This window comes from Pseudochaenichthys georgianus, chromosome 21, assembly GCF_902827115.2.
Source record: "Pseudochaenichthys georgianus chromosome 21, fPseGeo1.2, whole genome shotgun sequence".
NCBI lineage: Eukaryota > Metazoa > Chordata > Actinopteri > Perciformes > Channichthyidae > Pseudochaenichthys > Pseudochaenichthys georgianus.
In genome coordinates this window covers 26,978,771-27,005,838 of record NC_047523.1, presented here as the reverse complement: position 1 = coordinate 27,005,838, position 27,068 = coordinate 26,978,771, and the positions used below count along the sequence as shown (strand labels likewise).

At 42.1% G+C, this 27,068-nt stretch overlaps 1 protein-coding gene across 1 annotated transcript; it reads right to left on the bottom strand.

Annotated features, from left to right (window-relative positions):
- Positions 1–8: 8 nt before the first annotated feature.
- tbl1x (transducin beta like 1 X-linked) lies at positions 9–26,661 on the bottom strand. Its single transcript, XM_034109516.2, has 15 exons — positions 26,321–26,661; positions 9,418–9,523; positions 8,742–8,887; positions 7,411–7,630; positions 6,190–6,322; positions 5,878–6,019; positions 5,719–5,782; positions 5,484–5,581; positions 4,084–4,144; positions 3,843–3,964; positions 3,686–3,760; positions 3,475–3,602; positions 2,399–2,564; positions 2,197–2,298; positions 9–1,930 (listed from the first exon to the last, which is right to left on the bottom strand). The coding sequence occupies exons 2-15, from the start codon at positions 9,473–9,475 to the stop codon at positions 1,904–1,906; spliced, it is 1,542 nt and encodes a 513-aa protein (XP_033965407.1). The 5' UTR covers positions 9,476–9,523; positions 26,321–26,661; the 3' UTR covers positions 9–1,903.
- Positions 26,662–27,068: the final 407 nt, after the last annotated feature.

Here is a 27,068-nt window from a genome sequence, read left to right as displayed (position 1 = left end):
CTCCATGGTTTCTGATATCAAAATAGAGTGATTTATTTGAGACACTGAATGAATTCAACGTTTTGTCTTTGAAACGGGTGACTGCACCCCGGACCAGGGTGAGAGAGATAGAAGCCGTCACAGCACTTATTCCAAACCGGGCTCCTCAGCATGCCAACAACGGCCACCATCCCACAGCTCGATTCTCAGTCTGACACAGACAATAATGGCTCTCAGCAAATGAAAAAGTACAGAAAACAATGAACCACCCATCAACATCCAATTTTGACATTAAAAAAAGAGAAAAATAAAACATTGGCCCTTCAACTTTCAGCAAAACCTGAAGATTTGCAGTATTCACCATTACAAAAAGTGCACTTGACATTGCTCTAGCAGACATTGACTGAAAGGGAAAGGGTCCAGGAAAAGGCAAATCAAAGTGGTGGCAGGTTGGTTTGAAGTTACTATATTTTCCATGAGATCCCTGTCAGCAACACTTACTGCGCATTTCAAATCTGACCAGCCAGCGGTATGTGGCGGGACTTAACATAAGCTTTTTTTTCTTTCTTAACGGCAGCAGGACTTTCGCTTGACCTCCACCTTCTGGTCAAAATGTGCTCTGATTTTCAGTAGATTGTTCAGAGGGAAGTGCCAAAGAGAAACCATGGTAATGCTAAATGTAGCTGTACTTGTTTCCTCCTCAGGTCTGCATTATACCATTAGCATTGTTCTTATGATGTCCTGTTCCACCTATAACACAAAGTCAGGAGACTGATTACTCTTCTCTCATATTGCTGAGCTGATAATTGCCTGAATGCTGGTAAGGATGGCTTTCAGGGATCAATAGTGGAAAGCAAAGCTGCTTAACACATCTGTGTCAACGCTGTTTGAGACTCACCGAAAAACAAAACAACATGAGGCATTGGATATGATTGAAAAAGACTGTATTAAAAGAAGCTGATGACACATGCACTTCATTTAAAAAGAGGTCTTGCCAAGCATTATCAGCAAGGTGTGACAGCTAATGAGCCCCTACAGGATGGCAATAAAGTGTACTGTATATAAACATATATACACAGTATATAAGTGTGTATTAATCTAATTTACATATCTTTACATTCTTTAATTTACATCCAAAAAGGGAGAACATTCTCTTTGTAAACCACACTTGTCCAGAAAATGACTTTTTCTAATCTCAGGTCACTTTAGGAGGTTAGGACTTTTTCTCGGCAGGTTTTCCTTTTGTTGACCCGATGTTAGATGTGAGCTGAGAACTACCTTGTAGCGGCACATTCAATTTTGACTTTCAAAAGTCCATCTGTGGGGAAAAAGCAAGAAGTGCTCTTGAAACAAACTATTCCCCACTGAGAAGAAGTAAAGCACACTGTCCACAACACCAGTGCATCAGTTTGATCACGTCCACAGTTCGTTAGTTTGGACATGAGGTAACATTTGCTCAGAGGAAATCTCAAACCATAACCGTTCTTTCCTAATTTGTTGCCAAACACATGTCGCATTAACACTTTTTCTCTTTATATAAAACTCATCTTTGCGTTTCCACCCTACACCCCGATAACAGCTGGACACGAGGCCCGGAGGGACGGCAGCACGTTCTCATTAGAAACCTGTTAAAACACGGATGCACCCAGGGAGTTGGAATCCATCCCGTCTTCGGGATCTCTTAACCTGCCTCCATTATGTTTCCAATGGGCATATCATAAAAACACACATCAACAAACTTTAAGGTGCGCTGACGTCAGTTGGTGTCGTTTCCTCAGAGGCTTCTGCAGTCATATGGTTTAACTCCTACGAGGGGCTTCGCTCCACCTCACAGCTCTAACTGAGCACAGAGGGTTTGTTGCTGACGTCAGGAGAAGGCAATCCGCTGCACATTCCAGGATTCATCAACAGAGTCTCAAGACAGCTATTTTCGGAGATCAAGAACACATACCTAGAGAGCAAAGATTAGGGAGCATTAATAACACATTTGAACATTCCTTTTTTATAACTTTTAGTACTATAAATGTGTGTTTTCAGACAATTTAATTTGCAGGCACCAAACCAAGTTAAACAATGTGGATGTGAAAAAAAAGAAAAAAGTCGGAATTCTGACTTTTTCTTGTTCCATGTGGCCCTTAACCTCTTCCGTATACATTTAAGAAAAAACAGCTAATAGTAGTAAATCACATAATCATCGTCCCAGTGGGCGGGGCTTACCGAGCCGTCGGACGCGCTGCCACCAACTTTGTCCCCGGTGCTGTTCCAACACACCTCGAAAATACCTCCAGTCCCCCTGTAGCTGTGCACCAAGGCGCCAGACTGAAACAAGAGGGCAAACGTATTAATGACCGTTCCTTAAAGATGAATCCTCACAATGAATTCCCCCCCCCCCCCCCACTGTGCTGTTTGAGACCCTTACCATGGTGTTCCAGATGTGGACACACTTATCGAAGGAGCCGCTGGCCAGGTGCTGGCCGTCGGGGCTGAAGGCCACGCTGTACACGGGCTCCTGGTGCTTGGTGAGCGTGTGAATACAAACCCCCCGCTCCACATCCCATAGTCGCACTGTCGAGTCGAAAGAGGCACTGTGGGTGTGGAAGATCACTGATTTAGAAAACAATATTTGTCATAAAAATGAAGTTCAAAGGAATTTGTTTCTTTAGTGCCTGCACAAGGACTTTAAATAGCATTCAATATTTTAATAGATTTTTGAAGCGGTGAATGAAGCCAAAAAGCTCATAAATTAATACAAAAAGGGCAGTTATTTAGTAAGGAAGACGCTACAAATTCTCATCATTTGTGTTTTCGTTAGCATCAGTTTTGTGCTCAGCGAGTTCAAAAAGCCAACAAGTGAAACAGCAACAGAAAACATCTTGGAAACAATTAATAAATGCTCCTTTAAGGGAAAAAACTACACAAAAAAGATCGTGTGAATATGACTGAGACACTGTTAAACAAAACGATGATAATATAAGGAGGATTTCAATTAACACATCTTCTTCACCCAGGTATAAATAGACAGGGCTAATCTCCTATGGGAGCCTTTGGCAACAAATGAAAGGGAAATCAGAAAGATATTATGGAGGGAGCAAAAGTGAAGTCAATTAAAAATGTATTGCACACGTACTGTTCAACGTTGCCATTTACTTAAGATCATCAGGTTCCTTCCGAGCGGGGGCAACAATGGCAGTTTTATGACAGAGCGGATTACAGAAAGGTATGCGGGGTTGTCAGTAAGGGCTGTAAATTCCTGTGGTATTTGAACTGGAACATTTCCACATGCATGCAGATCTGGGTCATGGTGTTGAGCTGTCGGCCACTGACAGTAAATAGCACTGGGAACACGGTTTCTTCTGAATGTCAGGCTATGACAAGTGTCCCCTTCCCACACATGTACACACAGCTTGTTCTGGGCACACAAACTTGGACTTTCCTTGAATTATTAGGAACCCGATTGCTCTTCGCGGTGCTGAACGTGAGCTATGTGTGACCCACCTGGCGAGCATGATGTTGGAGTTGGGGTTGCTGGTGCCGGGGCCCGTGGGGCTCCACTTGATGGTGTAGATCTCCTTACTGTGAGCCTGGAGGTCGTGGACACAGGCGTCCTGCTTCATACTCCAAATCTGTGTGTGAGGGGAACAGCAAAGTGTGAATGGAATCACCTTTGAGGTTTGTTGCCTTGAAGCTCTAAAGACTGAGGACTCACCTTTAAGGTCATGTCGTCTGAGCAGGAGGCAAGCAGCATACCTGATGGGTCCCACTTAATGGCATTAACTTCATTCTGTAAAACACAACAATGTGTTAGCAGCCTGTATCTTATCATGGTGTGAGGTCAGAAGAGCCACGGAGGAAGCGTTGCTCACCGTGTGGCCCTGGAAGGTCTTGAGGGGCCGGTCGCTGCCGAGGCGGCACACGTGGATGCACATGTCCGTGCTGCAGGAGGCGAAGGTGGTGTTGTTCTGCCAGTCCACATCCAGGGCGGGGGCTGGGGAGTATTTGGAACAAAGGTTTATTATACAATCACAACAGAGCGGCAAACATGTTGCATCTTGTTCTGCAATGATCATTTTTCCCAAAGTGTTGATACATGGTGAACTTGCTTACCGGAGTGGAAAGGGAACTGCTGCTTTGCTTCGCCTGTGTGTGCGTCCCAAATGATTGTCGTCTGTAAAATGGAATTGAGCGTCACAAACCACAAATGCAACCTTTATGAATGCACCATCAGTAAGAATATCAAATATAAAATATAAAATATAAAACGTTTACTTGAGAACTACCAGGGCATGACATATTTACCAACAGTTATTAATATGCATATACGCTTTTCATGTCAGTGTAGCGCATAAATCTTGCATAAATAATGTTTTTTTGTTCATGTGTATATGGTTACATGCTGCATGTGAAATATCTAATAACGTATGTAAAATACATCTACGGTAATCGTTTCTGGGCTCTATATGCTGAGTTTATAGTAGTGTTGCACGGTGTACCGATACTTGAAAGGTACCGCGATACCCTGCCTTTAAAAACGTTACGATTCCTCCGTTTCATTAGTATCGGTACTTTAAGAATGACGGGGAAAAGTACTCTGGTGAGAAAGCTCTGTTTTAATCCCTCCCCTCTCTCGTGCACGCGCTAGCTGCCAGAGCATGTGAGAAAAGGAGAAGCATGGCTGCAAGTGGGAGTGCAACTGCCGCTGCGCCTCGGCTTGTTGACAAAAACTATAGCTATATCTCTGACAGTGAGAGCAAGCCTACGGACACCACGAGGCCTGTCTGTGAGAAATGGTTTAGATCCCTGCAAACCAAGGGAGCCAACACATCAAACTTGGCTAAGCACCTCGCCGACCGGCATCCAGAGACAGACAGGTTAGCGAATGTGATAGATAACATAATTACATCATGCTCAAGCCCTCAAATCTAAGTCAAACAAGTGTAATTTATTTTGTGACAAACGATCGTTTTAGTAGTTTGACGAGGCAATTAATGGCAATGATAACCGTCTAATATGGCTATCTTTTTAGCTAACTTACCAATGTGGCTAACATCTGCAATGTACATTTAGTCAATCATTATTTATATTACTGTACTACTACATGTTAATAAAATATAAAGTTAACTATCAAAGAAATCACATAAACTCAAGTATAAAGAAGAGACCATGTTGTAAGAAACACTTAACAGATAAACTACAATTGTATTGATCATGAAAATAATAAAAGAAAAGTATCGAAAAATAATCGGAATCGCAATTCTTGACTTGGTATCGGTATCGAAACCAAAATGTTGGTATCGTGACAACACTAGTTTATAGTGCACCGAAGATTTACTCATAACACTGCAGTTTGCTCTGTGGTTTATGAATACCAGAAAAATGATATGTTACAGATTTACACTCTGGCTCTTGATCAAACAGTCCATTTCAAGGCTCGCACTGTTAAAGAAAGAATAACACATGAGGATATTATTATTAAGACACAAATCTTGTGGACCATTACGAAATACCTTATCTACACCAGCGCTGAGAATCGAGTTCCCCTTCTTGTTCCACTTGAGTGCAAATATTGGCCCTTTGTGCTGTCCCAAGGTGCTTGCCAGATTTCCTAATGGATTAGAGCCATATCCATTTCTTTTAGAAATGATCCTTCAAAAAATTGTCACAGAGGTAGCATTATTCTCGATAACAATGGCATAGACCTAATGACCGAGAGACGACACCGTGCTGTAATGGAGGACATACCATCCTTTGTCCATATCCTGGCAAATCCGTCGTAGGAGCCCGTCGCCAGGAGAGTCCCGTCGCTCTGCGGGATGGAAAGATGTCAGAATTGTTAGTTAACTGTCTTCAGCTGTTCGACACATGGTGAAAGAAAAAGAAGATGGATGATCAGGAACCTACATTCCAGTCCAGTGAGGTGACGTCTTTGTTGCTGGGGACATCCTGGCCACCTTCTCGGATACAGTGGCGCAGCACCAGCTGGGTGGAGTTGGAGTTATTGTTCTCGTTCAGGTTCCAGATCCTGGCCGTGGAATCCCCCGAGCTGAATACCAACGCGGCAGGAGAGGGTCAAAAGATGGTTGAAATACAAGCTGTCAGCGATGGATCTGATGAGGCCGTATATCTCACAGGATAAAAGCCAAGGCATGCACATAATATAATACGACTCATTGAGTAGCATTATGATTGGAATCGGCGCAGACAGGGACTCACCCTGAGGCCAGCAGATCGCTGACGGGGTTCCAGGCGCAGATGAACACCTCAGACTCGTGGCCTCGCAGCACTGTGGCGTTACTGGATGGTATCTCCACATTTAGATCCATCTCCATGGCCTCATTGTGGTTATCTGAGATGAGAGAGCACAGACACACACACAGTATGCATCAACACATGCTTGCAAACACAGATCGGTACACACTTGTCAGCAAGCTATAAATAAAATGCTGATAAATGTAGCGCTAATGGATGCTTCAGGAGGTGGAGGGATAGCTTTAAGTAACAGGGAGATATCAAAGGAAATCAATAATGGGTTTCTGCTGGTATATGCCAGTGCTATTTTTATTTATCTCCGTCTGAGAATACTGACCCACTTGGAGTGTGCCGTTTACACAGTATAATGAGAACACCGTCACAGTGGAGGATGCAGCTTTTGAGGATATTTGAACGCTTTCAGATCATCTAAAAGCCTGAGAGACAGTGACACCTTACTCTTCCTGTTGTCATCAACACCTTCAGATTACACTCTTAGGGGAAGTGCTGACACAAACTTCTTCTCCTCTTCCTCCTCTTGTCTAGAGCTCCACCTAATCTACACCTCTCTGGTTTCACTCAGAGGAAGCTTAGCAGCTGCTAATTATATCGAAATCTGTGAAAACCACTTGACTGTCTTTCTTTCCATGTGTAAAGTTTTGCCTTATTTTAGAAATATTATCCGAAGTAAAAAAACGGATATTTGCTCTGATTAATAATGCAGCTACTTGGATGCTTTCTTATGACAGCACTGAGCCAAAAAACAGAGTACAGGCAGAGGAACTGTTGCCAGCAATGTCTTTGAAAATGTTCCAAATCCAGATTTATATCCTGGTGCGGTTGAAACATTGTGTTTTAAACATTAATGTAGTCCTTGTGTGTTCACTTCAAATTCAAAAATAAGCATTACTAGAAGTGAAAATGAAAACTAAAGAAATTAAATGTATAGATTATTAATAACAATGTTGTGCAGAAACAAGCACATTTAATAAGTCGTACTTTTACCCATTTTTTCAAGAAGCTTTTTTAGATTTTTGGAGATTTTTTTTTTTACTTATATTGCTAAAGAGCTCATAATGAATCTACTTGTTTATATTTGTTCTTGAGTACCATTTGATCAAATAACTATTTTGAGTTCCTAATTCAAGGTAACTGGGACACTTCTGTATAAAGGATTCAACATACTCATGTTGTGCGTGCCATTCTCCTCCCCATTGAACGTGTTTTCTCCGTTCTTTGGGGCGTTGTTCTGGTTCCCGGAGGTGGAGGCAGCGATGTCACAGGCGCCCTGCTGCTGGGACAACTTCTCGCGGAAGGCCTGCTGCCGCGTCTGCACCGCGTCTGGCATCACCGCGTCGATGAGCGACAGCGACTCGATTGGCCGACCATCAAACACCGTACCATCCTATTGGGACATTAAGACTTATTAACACATCATTAAGCTATGTTGTTTAACAAATGACTTTTATAGAGTCATGATTCCTTATAATAACCGATTATAGAGGTGAACAGTGATAGTATGCTGACTTCAGTGTTATATATAGTAGAAGGGTAAATGTTAGTGGTGCACGATAATTATCGGTCCGATATTAGGAATTATGACGTCATCCCGATAAACCCGATAAAAGTATTAATAGCCCCGATAATATACAATATATTTTTTGGGTAAAAAAAAAGAAAAAATACTGCGGTGTGGGTGGATTGGGATGAGGGGCGCTTGTTTTTCACTCGGCTCCTCCCGTTTTGCCAGTACTGTGGTATTAGTGGTTTAGGAAGAGGGGAGTTTTTCACAAATCCAGCGCTCCCTAACTCATGCCTGGCTGTGACGTAAATGGTGTGCGGCCGTGAAGCCAGGGCAGTAAACAAACATGTCGTCGGTAGGGTGGGACTATTTCAAAGTTTCAGAGTTAGATAGTTCGCTTGCTATTTGTATTAACAAATGCAATGCAGAAGTTCCACGAGGAGGGAAAAAGGCAACGAGCTATAATACTTCCAACCTGATTAGTCACCTGAAACATCGCCATCGCTACGATGGTGTGTTAAAAGCGTACGAAGACGCCTGCGCTGCTAAACTAGCGGCGAATCCAAAGCCAGCTGCAAAGGCTTTTACGTATCGACGAGGCTTTTGAAAAAGGCAAGAACTTTATTTGGGAAAATAAATATAGTCACTTTGAAGAGTCAAAACTGTTCTTGGCTTTGTTTTGTTCATAGTAGTAATGCTCATGTCATTTGCTCACTAATAGTCTTTTTTTTACCACCAGGTGTGCAAAAAAGGTGTACAGGCACATTTAATATATATATATATTATATTATTATCGGTTATCGGTATCGGTCTTGAGAAGCAGGAAGTTATCGGTATCGGTTTCAAAAAACCAATATCGTGCATCCCTAGTAAATGTTATAATCATTGGCAGTTATATCTAGTTTGTTGTCAGAGGGATCTAAGTGTGTCTTTGTATCATTAAGCAAAAAGAAAACCTCTGTGGGAGTTAGAGACAGCAGGTCCCTGCCCTCACCTCATTGATGCTGATCTCTGCCTCCACGTACTGAAGCCCTTTCTGCAGGATGGAGATGAGGGCTGCAGGGGGCACTAGCGTTCCATTGATGTTGGACTGGCTGATGTGGCTCTCGATGCCAAAGGTGAATGCTGAATGTGAGAAACCTGACAACAAAACACCATTCACATTCATTTATGGGAGAGTGCCAAGCACAAGATGTTCAAAAACACAACACAAATATTCAAGGAAACGTCTTGTGTGATCCAAAACTAAAGTAAACAGATACAACAAACAACAAGTATGACATTTGAGAGGTTTTTAGGGCATGTCTATAGCAATGCTGATCTCTCAGGGAAACCAGTTTGTATTCTGTCGGATGCCTTCAGAAGTAATAGATTTGATGCATTGTTCAAAATAATATTGAAGCATGAAGAGATTGTTGCCATGGAAGGAGCAAGGCAATATTCAGTGCACAACAAGGTGTTCATATTACAGGGGCTGAATGGTCAGTCTATTTACACCCACTATATGCTGAGGAAAAGTATTTTCAAGTTTGATCCTGCACAACAGTGAATATAGTAGCCTGGGATTAAGAGCAGGATGAATGTGCTTTCTATACATTGACCAAATACGATGTGCCTATAATAATGGCCCATTTAATGTTCGCATACAACAGTTCCAGTTTGAGACAAACCTGACTCTTGGAGGTATCTGTAGACCAAGAAGTTCACCTCGTCACTGGTAATACTCATCTTAGCCCAGTGAGAGGGAGGAGCTACGTTGGAAGGCTGGGCTCACTCCTGGAAAATAGACAGAAAAAAAATGGGAGTGGAAATTATATTTAGATACGTGCTCTTGCATATGACATTCCGAAGATAATGCTATCTATATCACACTGCAATGAAATTAGATACAAATTCTGCACACTGCCCAAATCTGCAGTGATCCTTGTTTAGTGGTGCGGACATGAGCCAACACTGTGCCCACTGAGTTAGTGCCTGCCTAGTCCTGTACCCTTAATTCATGATTCCTTCCCATTACCATGTCAATGGCTGGGTCACATCTGTCTAGTTCTGAATGTATGCATTTCCAACCTCTCTTCTCTGGCCTAATAGGAGTGTATTTATCCATTTGGCTTTCCCTGAGAGCTGTATGGTGCTTCCCATTGGTGACCCGGCCAACCATCCAGATAGAAAGAGTCCTGATAAAGCAGTAAGGATATGAAATGCCTGTCTACTTCCCATCTAGTGAATTACAGAAGAGAGCAAGAGGCAAATTATTCATAGCAGCAAGCATGACCTTCACTTCAACAAATAGTGCTGCCTAACAGAGCTTGTGCCAACATTTCAATTGAGATTGTCTCAAAACTGAAGGAAGCCAAGGAGACAGAAAGCAATTACATTTTTAATTCCATCTTGTTTTTGTCTTCCGGCTGATAAAAAAATGTAAGAATACTGTTGTAGAGCTCATCATTTCCCCAACGGCTCACGCATATGCTTTACAAGAGTAGGTTGAATGAAGCTGGAGCCACATTGTTCATACATTCATGCACACAGTGTAAACACAAACAAATGTACAGTAGCCTACAAACGAAGAGAGGTAATTCTCTGTGCGCAGAATATGGTTAGGAAAGATTGTTAACAAAACAAAACGGCAAGTTGAGAATGAGTCACGGCAAGTATACAAATATATAAAAACGATACTACTCTTTCCTGCTCTCTCACTGGGAGATGGCAGACATTGTGCTGAGAGTACAAAGACACCTAGAGGGCTGGTAGTGTCAGGTATGAAGACGCCACGGCTGTCCAACTTTCAATGCAAACACTTTCCGGGCCCACTCAAGTTCCCTTCGGTAGCATAGCAACAGGAGAGATCGAGCAAAACAAGACAGAGAATGGTGTTGTCCCAATTACCAGTAGGCATACAGCCAGAGGGGATGAACATGTTACTCAACATGAATTATTCACTTTCACCTTGGTATATTCTTTCAGATGGAGCCTGCTTTATTGTACCAACCACAGCGGACGTGCTATGGGCTGGAATTAGAACAACCCCTGTAACTGCTGCAGCCATGAAATGAATATACACTTTGAATACAAAAAGAGCTATTAAAAAGGTGCCCTGCGGAGTTCCACATAAAACAATCGTTATGTTTACATTTGTTGTTCTCACTTAAATTAATTCAGAAGCTTGATGTCAAACTAACGCATATTTCCTTCCTCATAAAAACATTTGCTTAGATGATTTTACATTTGAAGTCCGGTATTGTTCCCTCCCTGTTTTCTAGGTAGCCGTCTTCTTCTTCTTCACTCCCTTTGTTGGCGCATGCACGGCTGTGTATGGCATGCATATGAATTCTCATGCAAAAGACAAACAAGGCAGGGGCCAGCTCATAGATATACAAGACTCCATAGGGAAGATTGAGGTAACAAGAGGAGCGGAAAATAATAATCCTGAGACTTCAAAAAATAGCAGAACAAAAATGTTAATCAAAGTAAAACAATACTGGGTTCATATCACTGTTGCAAAGTAAACGCTTGACGTTCTCTTCAGCACAACAACATTGTAGCTTGTCAACAAAAGCCACTGTGCCCCCATTTGACCACAGCTACCGTGTTTATTTCAGCCTACATGTACGACTAGCCACATCAAAGCAAGGCGCCGCTGTTTTCAGAGCGGCCACAGCTACATAGCAAACAACTGGAAACGTAATTAACAGGCAGCCTGGAGGGGCTCAGGTCCCACTGGTGCGGGGCCGCAGCAATAATCCCTCTATCAGATGGGCCCTTGATGCCACCATCCATTACACAACTCCCTGGGCATCCGAGCCTCCTTTGACCAAACAATGAGGCTTCCGGGAAACCGGACTAAATGCTAACCTCTACAACGGCTCTGAGGTTTATCCACTGTAGTGATAAGTGGAGTCAGAGCCTGAAGATATGGTGCCTTTGAGAAAAAAACATCACACAAGGAAAAACACTTATTTCAAAGGCTACAAAAACATTGGTAATCCAAGAACATGTCCACCATGTCAAAGAATGACAATATTGATTATCAAATATACAGCCGTTCATCCTTGCATATGGTTATAGTAGTGAGGTGATATTGCGGCTTTTAAAAAGTAGAATTCTGTGTCTTACAGCAGAGGTCCAGACACCCAGGTGCAGGAGGAGTATCGTTGTGCTGAGTTTTGCCGAATTGCATTCAAGCTTGAAGAAGTTAAGGACTTACAACTGATTTTCGTACTGATACGTATATTGTGTATTAGGGTCCGATATTAGGAATTATGACGTCATCCCAATAAACCCGATACCAGTATTAATAGCCCCGATAATATACAATATATTTTTTGGGAAAAAAAAAATATATATATACTGCGGTGTGGGTGGATTGGGATGAGGGGCGCTTGTTTTTCACTCGGCTCCTCCCGTTTTGCCAGTACTGTGGTATTAGTGGTTTAGGAAGAGGGGAGTTCTTCACAAATCCAGCGCTCCCTAATACTTCGAACCTGATCAGTCACCTGAAACATCGCCATCGCTACGATGGTGTGTTAAAAGCGTACGAAGACAATAATACAATACAAAGTGTGTGTGTGTGTGTGTGTGCGTGCGCGCGTTGGAGCTATGTGCAACTCAAGGTATATGCTCGAACCGGAGCTGCTTGGAAGCTGCAATCATGTTCATACATCCGTGCTGAGTGTGCTGACTTTTCGTACAATGTCACACTGTCTGGCTTCCTGCATAAAGTCAAGTGCTCGGTGCAGTTGTGGCGAAATGTCGCTCCTCTGTTTTCATTTAAACAGCTCCTTCTATCCGTTAGCGCAGCTAGCTAGCACCAGATGCTAACAACAACAATGCACGTAAGGTCTCTCGCTCGCGCGCGCCACACATACACACACCCTCCCGGTCCTCCCGATGGCCAGTCGATGCCTGCCGGTGAGCGTGGAGGTGTGGTCTGCTGCAAGCGGGCAGCAGGAGCGGGGCTGTCAGCATCAGCTTGTAGATGGTATTTTAAACTCGATGCGCTTTGAAACTACGGGGCGGCCAAGGAAAAAAAATACACATGCGTTAAAATAATTAGTGGCGTAATTTTTTTTTTGTTATCGTATCGGTCTTGAGAAGCAGGAAGTTATCAGTATCGGTTTCAAAAAACCAATATCTTGCATCTCTATTGTGTATGCATCAGCCCGTTCTGTCTAACTAGATGTTCCGGTTTACTCTTCAACTTCTCTAACTGCATATGGGAATTATTTAGTTTGTTTATTGACAGGGATCCTGTTTCCTAATTCAATCCCATCAGTGTATCAATTAGGGATGTTTTAATTTAACATGGCCATCAAGCTTTTGGACATTGACTATCTTCCCAGCACTACAGCTGTAACAGTCAAATATGTTGATATTGATTCATACTTAAATTTGGAAAAACGCCCCAAAACATTTAAAACAACGCCCACATCTTGTTTCCCAGACTAGTTTGTTTGCTACTAAGTTCTGACTGAAATTGGCCAAGCGCATGCATTACAAATACATCTGTTTTTCTGCTTCTGTTATCCCTTTGTATCCCTCTAAACTTTTTGTACAACAAGATCCTGATGAAAGAAGTTTCTCCCTTGACATTCCTTGCACAGTTGTAAAATATCTTTCCTTAAAGGTGGGGTAGGTAAGTTTCAGAAACCGGCTCGAGTGCACTAAAATGTGAAAGTACACAGCCGAAAAGAATCCGCCCCTTCCTTCAGATTTCCTTACAGAGCCCTCCTCCAACACACATGAACGCGCGATGCACGCCCAATTACGGCACGCCCAATGAGGGCACGTCACGAGATACATTTGTGCGTGCATGAGATGGAAGGCTGACAGATAGGGCGGCAATCCTGTACGTAGTACTGTAAAAAGCACGACCAATCTGTTTAGCCGGGCCGGCTAAACGGATTGGTCTTACTTTTTACAGTACTACAGCTTCCACAGATGACATTTTTTTATGGATTTTTTGTCAAAGCACTTAAGATATTCATTGCTATCTGGATGTTAAGAGCATTCCATGGAATATAACAAAAAGTGTATCTCGAGCCGGTTTCTCAAACTTACCTACCCCACCGTTAAGCTAGCAGATTAGACTTGTCAATCACTCAGTACTGACAACAAGAGGACATGAACAACTGTTCTTGGTGTGACGAAATACTGTTGCTGACTCATTTATAAAACCGGAAACAAAGACCACAACTCTTAAGTAGAAAAACAGTTACTCGGGTACCATGTGTTTTGTTGGAAATCCTGAAAAAACTATTCCCTATAGCATCGTTATTTTCATTTAGGCTTCACCACTGCATTGTAGTTGAGTAACATTAGTTTGAAAGCATGTCAAACTTTCCAAATGCATACAGGAGACCAAACCAGAACACAACAGAAAGGAAACGGAGCAATGGAAACCTGAATGGGTCAATGATGAGAACCCCCGCTGTGGTCAGCTCGATCATTAGGGTCAACTTTAGGATGTTTACGGCAATGTTGGTCAATTACTTTACAATGTAAACAATACCATTGTGTTGCCGTATCCATAGGTGGTGCTTTGTGGCTCTAGTGCTGTTCATTTGACTCATTTGACATTACTCCTGTGGCAAACTTTAGAAGTGCACTTCAGGAATGCACCACTGTTCTGTTTCAGCTCAATGGACTAAGTTAAAACTGCCATCTTTTGTAACCCTGTGTAGCAGAATGATAATGAGAATTGTTTGATAAACACAATTTATTTGGCTAACTGTATGAGCCATTTGAAATAAAGCATGACAAGCCCAGAAAGTAAACAAAAGCCTGTGTAAGATCAAATATCTGAAAATACTACGAGTGAAAAAAGTCACAACAGACGTGCAACTAATTAAGACATTTTAAAAACATAAATGTATCGCTTGTCATTACCATACTAGATGGAATAAAGACCAATATTAATTTGTAAAATAGCAATAAATGTATTTTCCATGTGTGTGTAAAATCCAAGCAGACATTGGCAAATGTGTCTTTGATATCATCAAGATTTTTTTTAAGGAAGTAGTGTCTAAGGTAATGGAATGAATATGCACTAATTTTGTTGATGTGCGGTTGTGATGATAGATGTGGATGTTCAGCTGGAAGAGAGATCATGTCGAGTACATAAATAAATAGTAAATGGGTTGATTGATAAACCCTTTTTTTTTTATCTCAGCATTCCTGGTTACACAAAATATGCCACTGCAAATAACTCCTTGAACAACCTTTTAAAATCTGTAACATCGTGTGAAATTATCCATCCATCGCTGAGAACAAAAAAATGCTTTCTGAACATAAACATTTGAATACACAAATACTGGAGCAATGAGCTACACAAGCCGTCTGCTTCACATGCGGGTTTTAACACAGAATGATGTTGAAAAGCGGCATACCATGGACCCCATTTTCTCCTGAACAGTCACCTCCTGACAGATGTGCAAACAAGACCTGGAAACAGCAGCCATTTTCTCTTGAACAGCTCTGCTGAGTAAAACCCGCCTTTGAAGCTTCTGGTTGGGCTGTAGACTTGAGGGGGAGAGGGGAGTGAGGGAGATATAATGGGGGAGGGGAATCAGAGTGGGGGGATGGTGGAATGAATAATAATAATGATTCCTGCACAGGTAATCACAACAACCATTTGTGCATTATTCTTTGCCTCTCTCAATGAGTCACTTAGCGACAGCCAATGTAGGTCGGCCAATGGTGGGGGAGGGGAGCCCTTGGTCTCCAGGGGAAACACTTCTCCCACGCCATGAGAGACAACAGTCTGCAGGTTCTCATTCAACCCACATAATCTACCCACCGATTAGCACTCCTTTGAGTAAAGAAGGAGATGTCATTTGTGAATGTACCTGCTGAGGTGATTGGTCGACATTAAAACTGCTGGCTCTCCATGCAAACACACACACACGTAGGGCTTGGCACCCTTGGAACCAGTCGGCCTAATCAACTGGGTCTTTCAGCAGTTAACAATGAAAAGGGTCATCAGGGTTATAGCCACTGATACTGCAAACACACCCCCAATGCCATGATCCTCACACAAATAAGACATCTTTGAAATACACCTATATAGATCTGCAGAAATGTGGGTGTTATGTGTAGTCTTCTCTTGTATTGCACATTACAGGCACTACCCTCAAGTGTTCTCCTTACTGGGGAATGGGGGATGGTGACAGACAGCAAAGATCATTGAAAGAATTCATCATAATGGTTTCTAATGTGGAGCGTCAGGACCTACGATCCACCCTCAGCACCGGAGCCATTAGCATCAAATAAAAATGACAACTCCCATTTGCCCATTGGTGTCATTTATTATTATTATCTGTAGAAACAAAGGAAATCAGCAGCCATGCATTGTTCAAAGAAGAGAACGGCTTGGGTTATTTCCTATTGATCTGGGCAATACACCCACAAAGGAAACCTGTAATGATTACATATATGAAAAGGTAAAAGGAGGTGAAGAGTATTTCAGTTAAAATTAGAATTCCAACCCGTCTCCCTGAACAGTATTTGATCCTGTAACTGTACCTGTAGCAGAATAGCCAAACCACGCAAATCCTTGCAATTACCTGTTTAACTAAGAGATATTTATGTTCATAATACCAAGTAGTAGTGGCCTTGCTAAAAGCATTACACCACTCTCAAACCATTGTTGGATTTCTTTGTCCTTTTCAGAGCTTGATGCCTACATTATCCACAATGCAACATAACCGGATGTTGCAACATTGGTTATAATATTTGGGTGTGTGTTAGAATCTAATGCAGCCTCCAGCAGAAATGTGGAACATGCTTCAGAGGTTTCATATTTACATTTCTTTCTAATTCCACATTTTCAAACCAATGCAGCAACAAAAGGATTTAAAATGTTTCCTAGATTATTAATACATCTTGCTTTAACATAATCTCCTATCGTTTAGTCTTTAATATGTAAATCTTGGTGAAAAAAGATATAGCACTGCAACATGTAAAGCCAGCTTTTACAGTAATCTGTTTTTTGCAGAACATTGAAAACAATTCGATTTTGTGGTTTCTGAAAATAACCTGGTTTCATATGTGCATGTAAGCACACAGGGAACCGGGCGCTGCAGGGCATGCATGTGTATATGGCTGTGTGGAGGCGAGCGGCGAGTAAATATGTTGTGCGGAGGAGATCGTGGGACACACAAAGCTCTTTTGATGCTCACTGCAGCACACATACAGAATCTCCTTCATACCTCATTCACACCAACGCAACTCCGGTTCAAGCTCCGTGCTAGAGCTTTTCAGGTTCAGAACCAGTTCTTCGGTTTAGCTCTGGCTCTTTTCACACCGCCCAGAGTCCGACTGGTAATGCGTTGTTGCGTCATCATTTGCGTCATGACGTAACCGTTTGCGCGCCTGCTTCATAAAGCCAAACCGCACGGATGAAATCAGTTGCATTCATTTCTTATGGCTCTATCTGCAGCTTTTCCGGAGTCATTTCTGTGGTGTAGTTATATTCTTATAAAAAAGTGTACTCGTGTCAATAAAGGTTTTTTTAAAACACAACTGCTTCCGAGGTCGGTCTTATTTCTTAAGGTGGACTGAACCATGAGTGTGGAGTAACGTTGTATCTTTCATTTAAATGAACTGTAACCTTCACCCAGGTATGCAACAGCTGTTCTCAAATGAACACGTGAAGTAAAGTTTAATATTTATAGTTTTATAATGAGTTATAATGAGAGGTGATCAACGTGAATGCTCAGGTTCCACCTTAACACGCAGACACGTTGCTTCACCATGAGCAGAAACCTTTACAGTCTATGGCAGAAACTCTGAAACTCTTGTTAAGTTTCTCCATCGTTGTGTACAAACTGGATAAAACGCGGGCTTTTTGTTGTTGTTCAGGAGTTGATCTGTCTCTGCCATTGTCTCTGCCATGGTCTCTGCCATGGTCTCTGCCATGGTCTCTGCCCCTGCCCCCGCCTATGTGGTGCTTTTGCTCTGGCCGGACAATTTTTTGGTGCTTGAAACGAACCGGATTCCGGAGCCAAGAGGCTGCTCCGCTGCGGTGTGAAGAGGAAAACCCGGTGCTTTTCAAGCTCAAGCTCCGAACTGGCCCTGAAACACCGTTGGTGTGAATGAGGCATTACTGAAACTCTTTGAAAGAATAACGTAGAATAACAGGCTTCATAGACTTTCTACATATCATTTGTTGCTTCATACTTAAACAATAAATAACAACCATATACTATGCCCTGGTTTCATATAACTGTAAGTGAAGATAACAATTAGTAAAGGAAGGATTGTTGTTGCACTTTTATAACCTGAAAAGGACACTAAAGAAGAACTAAACACAATACCTTTTGTGTAGCTTAAACAAATGCAATGCTATTCAAAATGACTAGTTTGTAGAATGAGGTGTCTTCAAATCTAGGCCAGTGTCTGCTTTGGACTTTTATTTTGTAAAAGCTCCTGCGTACTGCGTCTAAAATAAAGATCAAACGATTTGCACGTTATCAAAATAACAAACTCTATAACAGAGAACATTTAGCAGTCTGGACTTATTGTTCATGCCACCTTTGTCTGGACCGCTGACTGGAACTGAAAGTATTCTTTAAGGGACAAACAGTTAGTCTTCCACAAAGCACTTAGAAAAAAACCAAGAAGTTTAGCCTACATTTATTCAGTAATAACAAGCAGTGCCCTTGAGTTTGTAATAGTCAGCACAGAGGCCTCAGCCAGGCAATTTTTCTTTCTTCGAGCAATAGAGAGACGACAGTGTGGGCAATACAAGTGTTGCTATGGTGACGAGAATATCTTGCTTCTCTGTCAACAGCTGCTCATGCCACCCTAAATACCCCCCACCCCCCACTCTCCTTGAGCTTTCTCTCCATCTGACATTAGGGTCAAACAAACAAGAAAGACAACCAAAACACTGATCTCCATTCTAAGCTGCCCCCGCAATGTTTCCCTACCTAGAGTTTACACACACATGGCACTGATACTACACACAGCCCTGTGTAGTGCGTGCGTGCGTGCGTGTGTGTCCTCTGTGTGTCTATCCTATACTTAGCCATTGACTGCGAATGAGGAATATATGTTTTTATAACCTTGTAAATAAAGATACTTAAGATTGCACACAACTCTGGTGAGACTGTTACTTTAGAAAATGTATACAATTGTGTTTAGCTATACGAGTATTTGGTATGATAATACACAAAGCTATTGATATCATGAAATACCAATAGCAGATGCTTTTTAAATAAAGTACATATCTCACAAAGACACTGGGCCAGAAAAAACTGTCTTGCTGGGAGGTAATAAATACACCATTAAGCTTCTGCAATAAAAACGGACTTTGTAATATTTCACAGGGAACCAGTAAAGATTACCTATAGAAATATAGATATGATTTAAAGGAATAAGGTGCATGTAGAACATTTCCCCAAAGGTTATGCCAGGCATTTGTTACAGGTAGGCTATTGAAAGAACCGGAGACACACTACAAGGAGTAGGAAGTTACACACCATGCGGCACTGCAGCAGCAGCAAACACAACACTTTCACTGACATCTTACGGGTGGTCGTTTCGTTTCAGTAAAATTGTGTTCAAATCCGTGTTTCAGTTTCATGCAACAACAAACCTACCAAAGCCTGCCCGGTCAAAGCTATTCACAAATCAGTAAAAACTGAAATCTGCCTTTTATAAAGACATTTACAGACTTCCATGCAAGTGCGGGACCAATGAATGGTTCGGTAACTACTATTAGTTTAAAACATTGCATGATCTAATTTAAAGAAAGATAACTAACTACTCATGCAGTTGAACGAAACCACTGTTTCTGCTCTCGGGTGGTCTACCAACATATCTGGCTTTCAATTTCAATAATGTATCACTAATTGTAATACTTATTAAGTTGACATGCAGCAAAACAACTTGGCAGCTAGTTAGACCAGAAACACGCATCTGTGAAAGAGAGATGGCCACAAGAGATGCTGAATCCTTGATATTTGCACTCAATGTTGCCGATAGTCATTTTCCCACATAGTATACAAGCTGCAAAATGTATGCTATGTTGGAAAGTACAGCCCATTCATCTTTTATCCATAGACAATGGAGTAGGAGAACCTTCTTGGCTTGTATGGACATGAATCATCAGAACTAAATGATACAAATTCAATTCCTGTAACAGTGATATTTCTCAGACACTGTTCCGCTTGTAAGGATACGCTTCTCTTTTCTTACTTACTTTATTGCTACACCGTCTACAAAAGATAAGCTTACATTGCTGAATCAGTAAGGGGATGAAAACACACACATCTTGGCTCAAGTAAAGACGTTTTTTCACTCTGGCATGCAATTGCTTGCACAACTTCCGTAACACTCATCCAGCTGGCGTGATAGTGCTTCAAACCCCTTCCTCATGAAAAAGTGGTTAAAAATGAGAATGATATAAACATAAATCATAACCTTTCAAACATTGCTTGTTGTCAATATTTTTAAATCACATTAGGAGAGATGCTGAAAAGTGAATGTGATGTACCGCTAAAATTAGGCTAGTCTTTAAAGAAGAAAAATGAATCTTAAGCTATGATGGGTTCAAACATTACGGATTACAAATCAACCGCAAACAGCAGAACATTTAAACACCCTTAAATACATCTGGCTTCCTCATACTTGTTTTAATTATAATACACACAAAGACAGTCAAGACACAATGGATACAAGTTCACACGGCTATCTGAGCCACCCTAAATCCAAATGAATAACTATAGCCTTGAACTAGCAGAACTTGTTGGGGCATTATTTCAGAGTAACCACTAGAGTGCCACTTGGCTGGTCGCCCATGCACACTGCAAGACTCTTTTGGAGGGAGAGAAAGGCTCACCTCCCCCCATGGCCAATCATAAATAAATACTGCTACAGTACAGAGATGTTTGGACAGCCCGATACAGAGCTTTGCAGCACCACAAGGCCGACATGGCTTTTTCAGGGACAAGGACGTCCTTGCCATACTTATGAGCAGAGGATACATTTCTGTTCTGAACAGTCCAACACAAATGTATTCTGGCTTTGCAGGCATCCCTTCTGTGGCCTCAGTGTAAAAAACCCATTGTAATAATAACATTGAAAAGAATGATGTGACTACAAGCCAATGGGTAAATGAATTATGATTCTTCACATAAGGAAGGCAATCCTCTTTTGTCAGACCATACAGCATTGAAAACCAAAGACAATCATCTCAAATGCTGTCCCTGAACAGGAGGCAGACAGACAATAACCTGGGGACAGCAGCATTATCAATTTATGTCCACAGTCGCTCAGTGCAAAGGTAACTGTGTCCTTCTTCTGAAAAACCAAATAAAAAAGGGTCAATAAAAGCCATTGAGAACAAAATGTATGAATGACTTTAGACACTGACGGCCCGTCTACACTACAGGCATCAAAAAATCTTGAAGCTGGGCGTGTCTGAGGCTTGGCGATTTCTCGCGCCCAAGGCGACCAACAACCAATCAGGAATCTCCCGCCCGCCCCCGGCATACAAAGCAATAGCAATGTTAAAACGAAGTAAACTGGATATAAAATCCCCAAACAGGCGAAAACCTACCAGTTTCATCCACTGTCTGCCACCTCCCTCCATGCCTGGCTCCTCCGGTTTGTATCCCGGTAGATGAACACAACAGAGACTGATCATACAGCACCGGGTGATTCCGCTCCATTTTTTTGAATATGAGGAAATGACCTGCGTAGTCTCTCCCAGCATACACGCGGTTTGATTGGCTAGCCCTTGTACTGTCAGATTTGCATACGCGGGATTTGATTGGCTGATGCCAAGCATCGAGCCTCAAAAGTTGAACATTGTTCAACTTTTGATGCCGATAGATGCTCGTGATGCTTGCAAAGCCATGCTCCCCACAATGCAGTTCGGCGAAGATTCAAAATCAACTACGTCACCCCATTCAAGTGAATGGGCGAAGCGTTGAAAGCATTTTTCGATGCCTGTAGTGTAGACGGGGCGTGACATATTGAATAATAAATGAAAAGGTTATGTGGTAGGCCTATGATAAAAGTGGTGCGAAACATGCAATTAGGACATAATAAAACTCCTATTGTTCTTTAAATAGGTGGCACTAAACCTGTAACCACTGCAATTAGGGTTGACTGCGAGTGCTGGACTTTGGTGACACAACTGGTTTGCCCCTTTCACAACAACGCGTTTTCAGCTCCGGCTCGGAGCTGAAGCCTGAAAAGTGCCGGTTTTTCCTGTTCACACTGCAGCGGCGCCGCCTCTTAGCTCCGGAATCCGGTTCACTTTCAGCTCCAAAAAATTGTCGGTATAGAGGCAAGAGCTTCGGAGCTAAGAGGTGGCGTCGCTTACGTCTCTCTTACGTCGAGGCGTGCAGGAAACTAAACCCACCTCCCCTGAACATGGGTCGACTGTCATGCCTGCCTACAAGCAGTAGTGCTTATAAACACACTTTATAAAGTCAGGCAACACTAACCAGGCTTCGTGTGATTCTGTTTATTTGGACCTTACTTTGACCATCCGTTCACTGTTATTGATCATTGTGATGTGGAGAGGCAGACGTTCTGTTTTGTATTATAGCAGCTATCGGATGGAATCAATACACGGGCTGCACAGATTGTCGTGTCCGACTATCACAAGTAGAATCATAATAAAAATACGCCGGTAGAAAACGGTTCATGCCACAATAGGATAGCAATAGCAAGTAGTCAGTTTAGCTTCGGTTGCTATGCTAACATCACCCATGTTATACCAGAGAAACTTTCATAACAGCGTTGTGATACCAAACAGCGTCAATTTAGACTGACACACATTCACTTAGGCTAAGGGGAACTGGGGCTATGTATCAGCTGCTTGTGTGAGTCGGACAGTGAATACTTTAGAGCGGCCGCTGCAGTGTGAGCTAACCGGGAGCTAACGGGAGAATAAACTCCCGTGGAAGAGCAGCCAACACTGCAGCGGTCGGTAAATGCCGCAGAAACACATTAATAAATAAACAATGAACCGCGGCACTCTGGAGAAAAGTATAAGGTTGGAGATGTCGTTATTTAATTTAATCTGGCTTCGTGTGATTAAAAGCAACACGATCATCAACCCGACGCTGTTCCCCGTTGTTGTTGTGAGCGCCGTAATGCCGTTGGGGAGCAAATCAGCGATGTAAACGGTGACGTCATGACGCAGCAGCGGCAGCACCAGTCGGGCTCTGGGCGGTGTGAACAGAGCGGGAGCAGAGAACCAGAAAAGCTCTAGCTCGGAGCTAGAAAGGGAAAAGCGCTGGTATGAAAGCCGCAAACTGGTTCACAATTTAAATAAAAGAAAATATTAACAAAATCACATAAAATCCACAAATGTGTGTCTTTAACCCCAGCTTTTGCTAAATGAGTGAAAGCCATAATAAGTAAGACAGACGTTGCAGTATCTTCATGATAGGACAGTCACTGTTTATCAAAAATGTTGGATATATTTAACCAAACTCTAACAACACATTGTGACTGTGCAACAGGACAGTCCCAGTACTCCAGGGGGGGGCTCTGAGCTAAAGCATGTAACTATGCTGGCAAAATGTAGAAAATAGTATTGACCCCAAATAGTCTGAAACTAAATGCATCGGAGGGTTAGATTGATAGATAGATATAAAAAATATTGAATTTAAGTTAGGCTGTTTGTGATTTGGATCGGCCTCACAGTAACAAGAGTAACAAGACACCTAACCTGAAGTCATCTGTTAGGTTATGATGTCAACAAAGAAAACATCATAATCATTTTCAAAACAAAATGTGGGAAGAGGTTAAGTGGGTTAAGTTAAGATTTATTATAACAATTTATCTTTCAATATAGCCTTTTTTTTAACATCAGTTGAGGCATCTTTCTGGTGAGGAAATTAGTGAAGATTAGAAAGTGTCATACAGCTTATGACCAAAAAACGGTGACAGCCATATAGTCGGATGTAGTCACAGACAGTCAGTGTGTCTCATTGCAGAGGTTCACATCAATGCAACTTCTTTGTTCAAATTCCTCCTTCTGACATCAGTTAGTGTGAACATACACCAGCCACTAGGTCAATGAAAATGGGGGCATCACTAAGGCATCAATTATTTGGGCCATTAAAGTAGAAGAAGGTTCAAACTGCAGTGTGCTTTAGCAGTTATGTTCATCTGAATCCTTCTCCTGTGTTGCTTTAATGGAGATACAAATACTTTGATTATTAGAAGCTAGATAAGACATGTGTCTGTACATGGTGTATCCCATAATTCAAAGAAGTAAGAACAACTATTTGGAAAATATAAGACTTTATAGGTCACAATACTTTTTTATTAAAGGGGAAAGGAAACACCAATTACAGTTATAATATTCCGGTAGTTTATTCATTTTACAATGGATATTGATCGTAATATTTATTGTATATGATATTACTCGCCAAAAGAAAATTAATTATCCGCCGGCCGGGTGGGGAATTCCGGGACCAGGCCGCCGCCATTAGGGGAGTCCCAAATGGTGACGTCACTGGCTGTGTTTTCGCTCCACCAGAAGTCAACACAACGTAGCAGATATGGCAGCGATGGAGGAATTTTGCAATGAGATCGACGTTTTGAACGATGAATTTGACTATTCGTCGGGAGATGACATTGATGTGGAAGCATCTACAGTTACCAGGCATCCCATGGCCTATGCTTATGAACCGATTCGGTCGAATAGAGTGGCATACGATCCGGAATAAAAAAATTAAAAAAACACAATGCTAACAGTGAGCCTCTGAATTAGCCCCGAGCGAAAAATGCTAACCTATGACTGCACCGAAAATCACTCCTAGCTCCCTTATTACTTATCCTAGCCGCACATCCAACACATCGTTTATGATCGCAAGGAGACACAAGGTTATCCACAAAAACGTACATCAAAACAAGTGGCGCTAGGTACTAACATACGCCAGGCTAACGGCTTACCTTCCTCATTGTCTGGTCTAAACTGGTCTTCAATGGCATTACAACGATAAAAACGATGATGTAGTTAATCCATAGGTTAATATCCAATGGGGCTGTGTCCCCTTTGAAATGTTCTGATAATCTATAAACAATAAAACTGCAATTCCGTTATCTGCTGTCCGCTCTGTGCTCCGTGCGCTCTGGGTCCTGCAATACCATCCATCAATAGCAATACTAGCCTTTTTAGGGCTGTTTTCGACAGATGAGCGTGTGTATGCCAGTTTAATTAGTTGAGCTATAGAACACCCCCAATTCTCTATTGTGCGTCATAATAATAGCTACCATTTAGTTTGGACGCGATTGCGTTAATTAATAAGGTCACACTGTGTCAGTAAATACATGTGTGAGCTAGTAATCTGGTAGTGCTGCAATATGTACCTCTCTCTCGGCAGCTGAAGCAACTCGTTTGGTGGCTCGAACTTCACGTTTGTTGACACGGTCATTGTCTTGCGCGGCCGACGTGCTGGGACGGTCGGTGTTCCCGACTGCATACGTTGAGAAATCGAATATTGTGGGAACAGATCCTGGCTTCAAATCCAATGTTTTGTATTGAACCAGGCATCCAGACTGGACTTTGAGCAGCTTCTCATCCTTTAGTGGCAGTCTATGGAAATGTACTTCTTCCTTCTTTGTATAAAATCCATTTGTGCAGCCTGGGGCAATACAATAAACTCCTGACGACGACCGTTTTCTTGTAATGTAAACTACTGGTGCATTGCTCGCCATGTTGTTTGTTATTGAGCTTTGGCCCAGGAAGCCGTACCCAGTCAGTGACGTCACTGGAAAAGTCCCGGAGCAATGGAAGCGCCCATGGTCATTAGGCACGTATTTCAAAAAGTAAATTCGCGTATCTCGATCGTTTACATTGGAAATAGACTAGATAAATACATGGTAATATTGGCGCATGGAAAGCAGTTTGAAAAGTGTTTCCATTTCCCTTTAAGTGTTTGGTGAAAATGTTAACATAAAAACATCACAAGCTTCTCATTTAACTAGGTTTCTTTTGATACATTGGTGCCTCTGTTGTGCTTTAAAGGTTACAAAGAGTCAGGAAACAGCTTCACATTGTAGTAATAGAGTACTATGAACTGGCACTGTCTAGTACAGTCGGATGTATTCACCCCACTTGTGCATGCACGTCCTAAGTCTGAATGGCAATGTAAATATGTATGTATGTAAACATATTAAGCTTGAACAAAAAGACTTAAACTGCACTGGTGAAACTTAATGTGGTGTAGGTTTTCTATTGTGCTATTTGGGCAAATTGGACATATCTTAATAATTGTCCAAAATGTGACCACCTCTAAAACTTATTGTGTTTTGAAGAGCAGTCCACAGCTTCTCTGCCTTGAATGCTTTAACAAGAGTGTTAAAAACAGTCTCAGAAAGTAGGCCGTTTGGACAACCGAAAGGGAGAAAATCAAAAGACACAAGCAGAATTTCAACACACGTGTGGAGTCAAAGGGTGACTGAGCTGTGTGCCGGTAACCTCATAATCAACACCATAATCGCCAATTTGTGAATGCCATTATCCTCTTCGCGTACACACAAACACAGACGCAGGCTGAATGCAGGGCAGCCCAAAGCATGCCTCTTTAACTGGCTTACCTTTTATTGTGAGAGTGAACTCGTGGTGTCCGCCGCCACCTCTTCCTCTTCCACAAGGAGAACCTCCAACTTCAGCAAGCTAACGACGACTTTCCTCCCATTTTGCTTATCGTCATATTTCAAGTTCCGACCGCCGCTGTATATGAGACTCACTCTCGACTCATTTGGTGAGCTAACAAAGCTGTAATCGCTCAGACACACTCTTAAGTGGCGGTAAAGTTGGAATACACCCGAGTTTCTGTGGCTGAGGCTAGTTACTCTGAGGAGTTTCACCATTCACTGAGAGCTCAGACGTAGACACCGCAGCAGCAGCAGGCGCTGAGCGGGAGAGAGACGTAGACGCAGAGAGAGAGAGAGAGAGAGAGAGAGAGAGGGGGGGGGGGGGTGAAGGCTAACTGAACTTAAACCTGAAAATTGAAAACACAAGGTTATTAATTGATTTACTTGTAGTTTATATCGTGTTTATCTGCCAACTGTTGTTAAATGACGTGCTGAAATGTCTGTTTATAAACATATACCAGCTTACATTTCAATGAACTGCATGCTTTCAATGGCTGTGTGCTGTTACCACATAGCTACTGTATAGATTAAATGTACCTAAAATGGCGCTTTTTTTTGGCTAAAAACCTGCATGTGGTTGCCCCACCTATATTATTAAAATAGCACACCGCAATAAAATGACTTATTACTTTAATATGTTGGGTGTTTTTGCTAAACGGAGTCTCAAAGGGTACAGTCTACTGTTTTG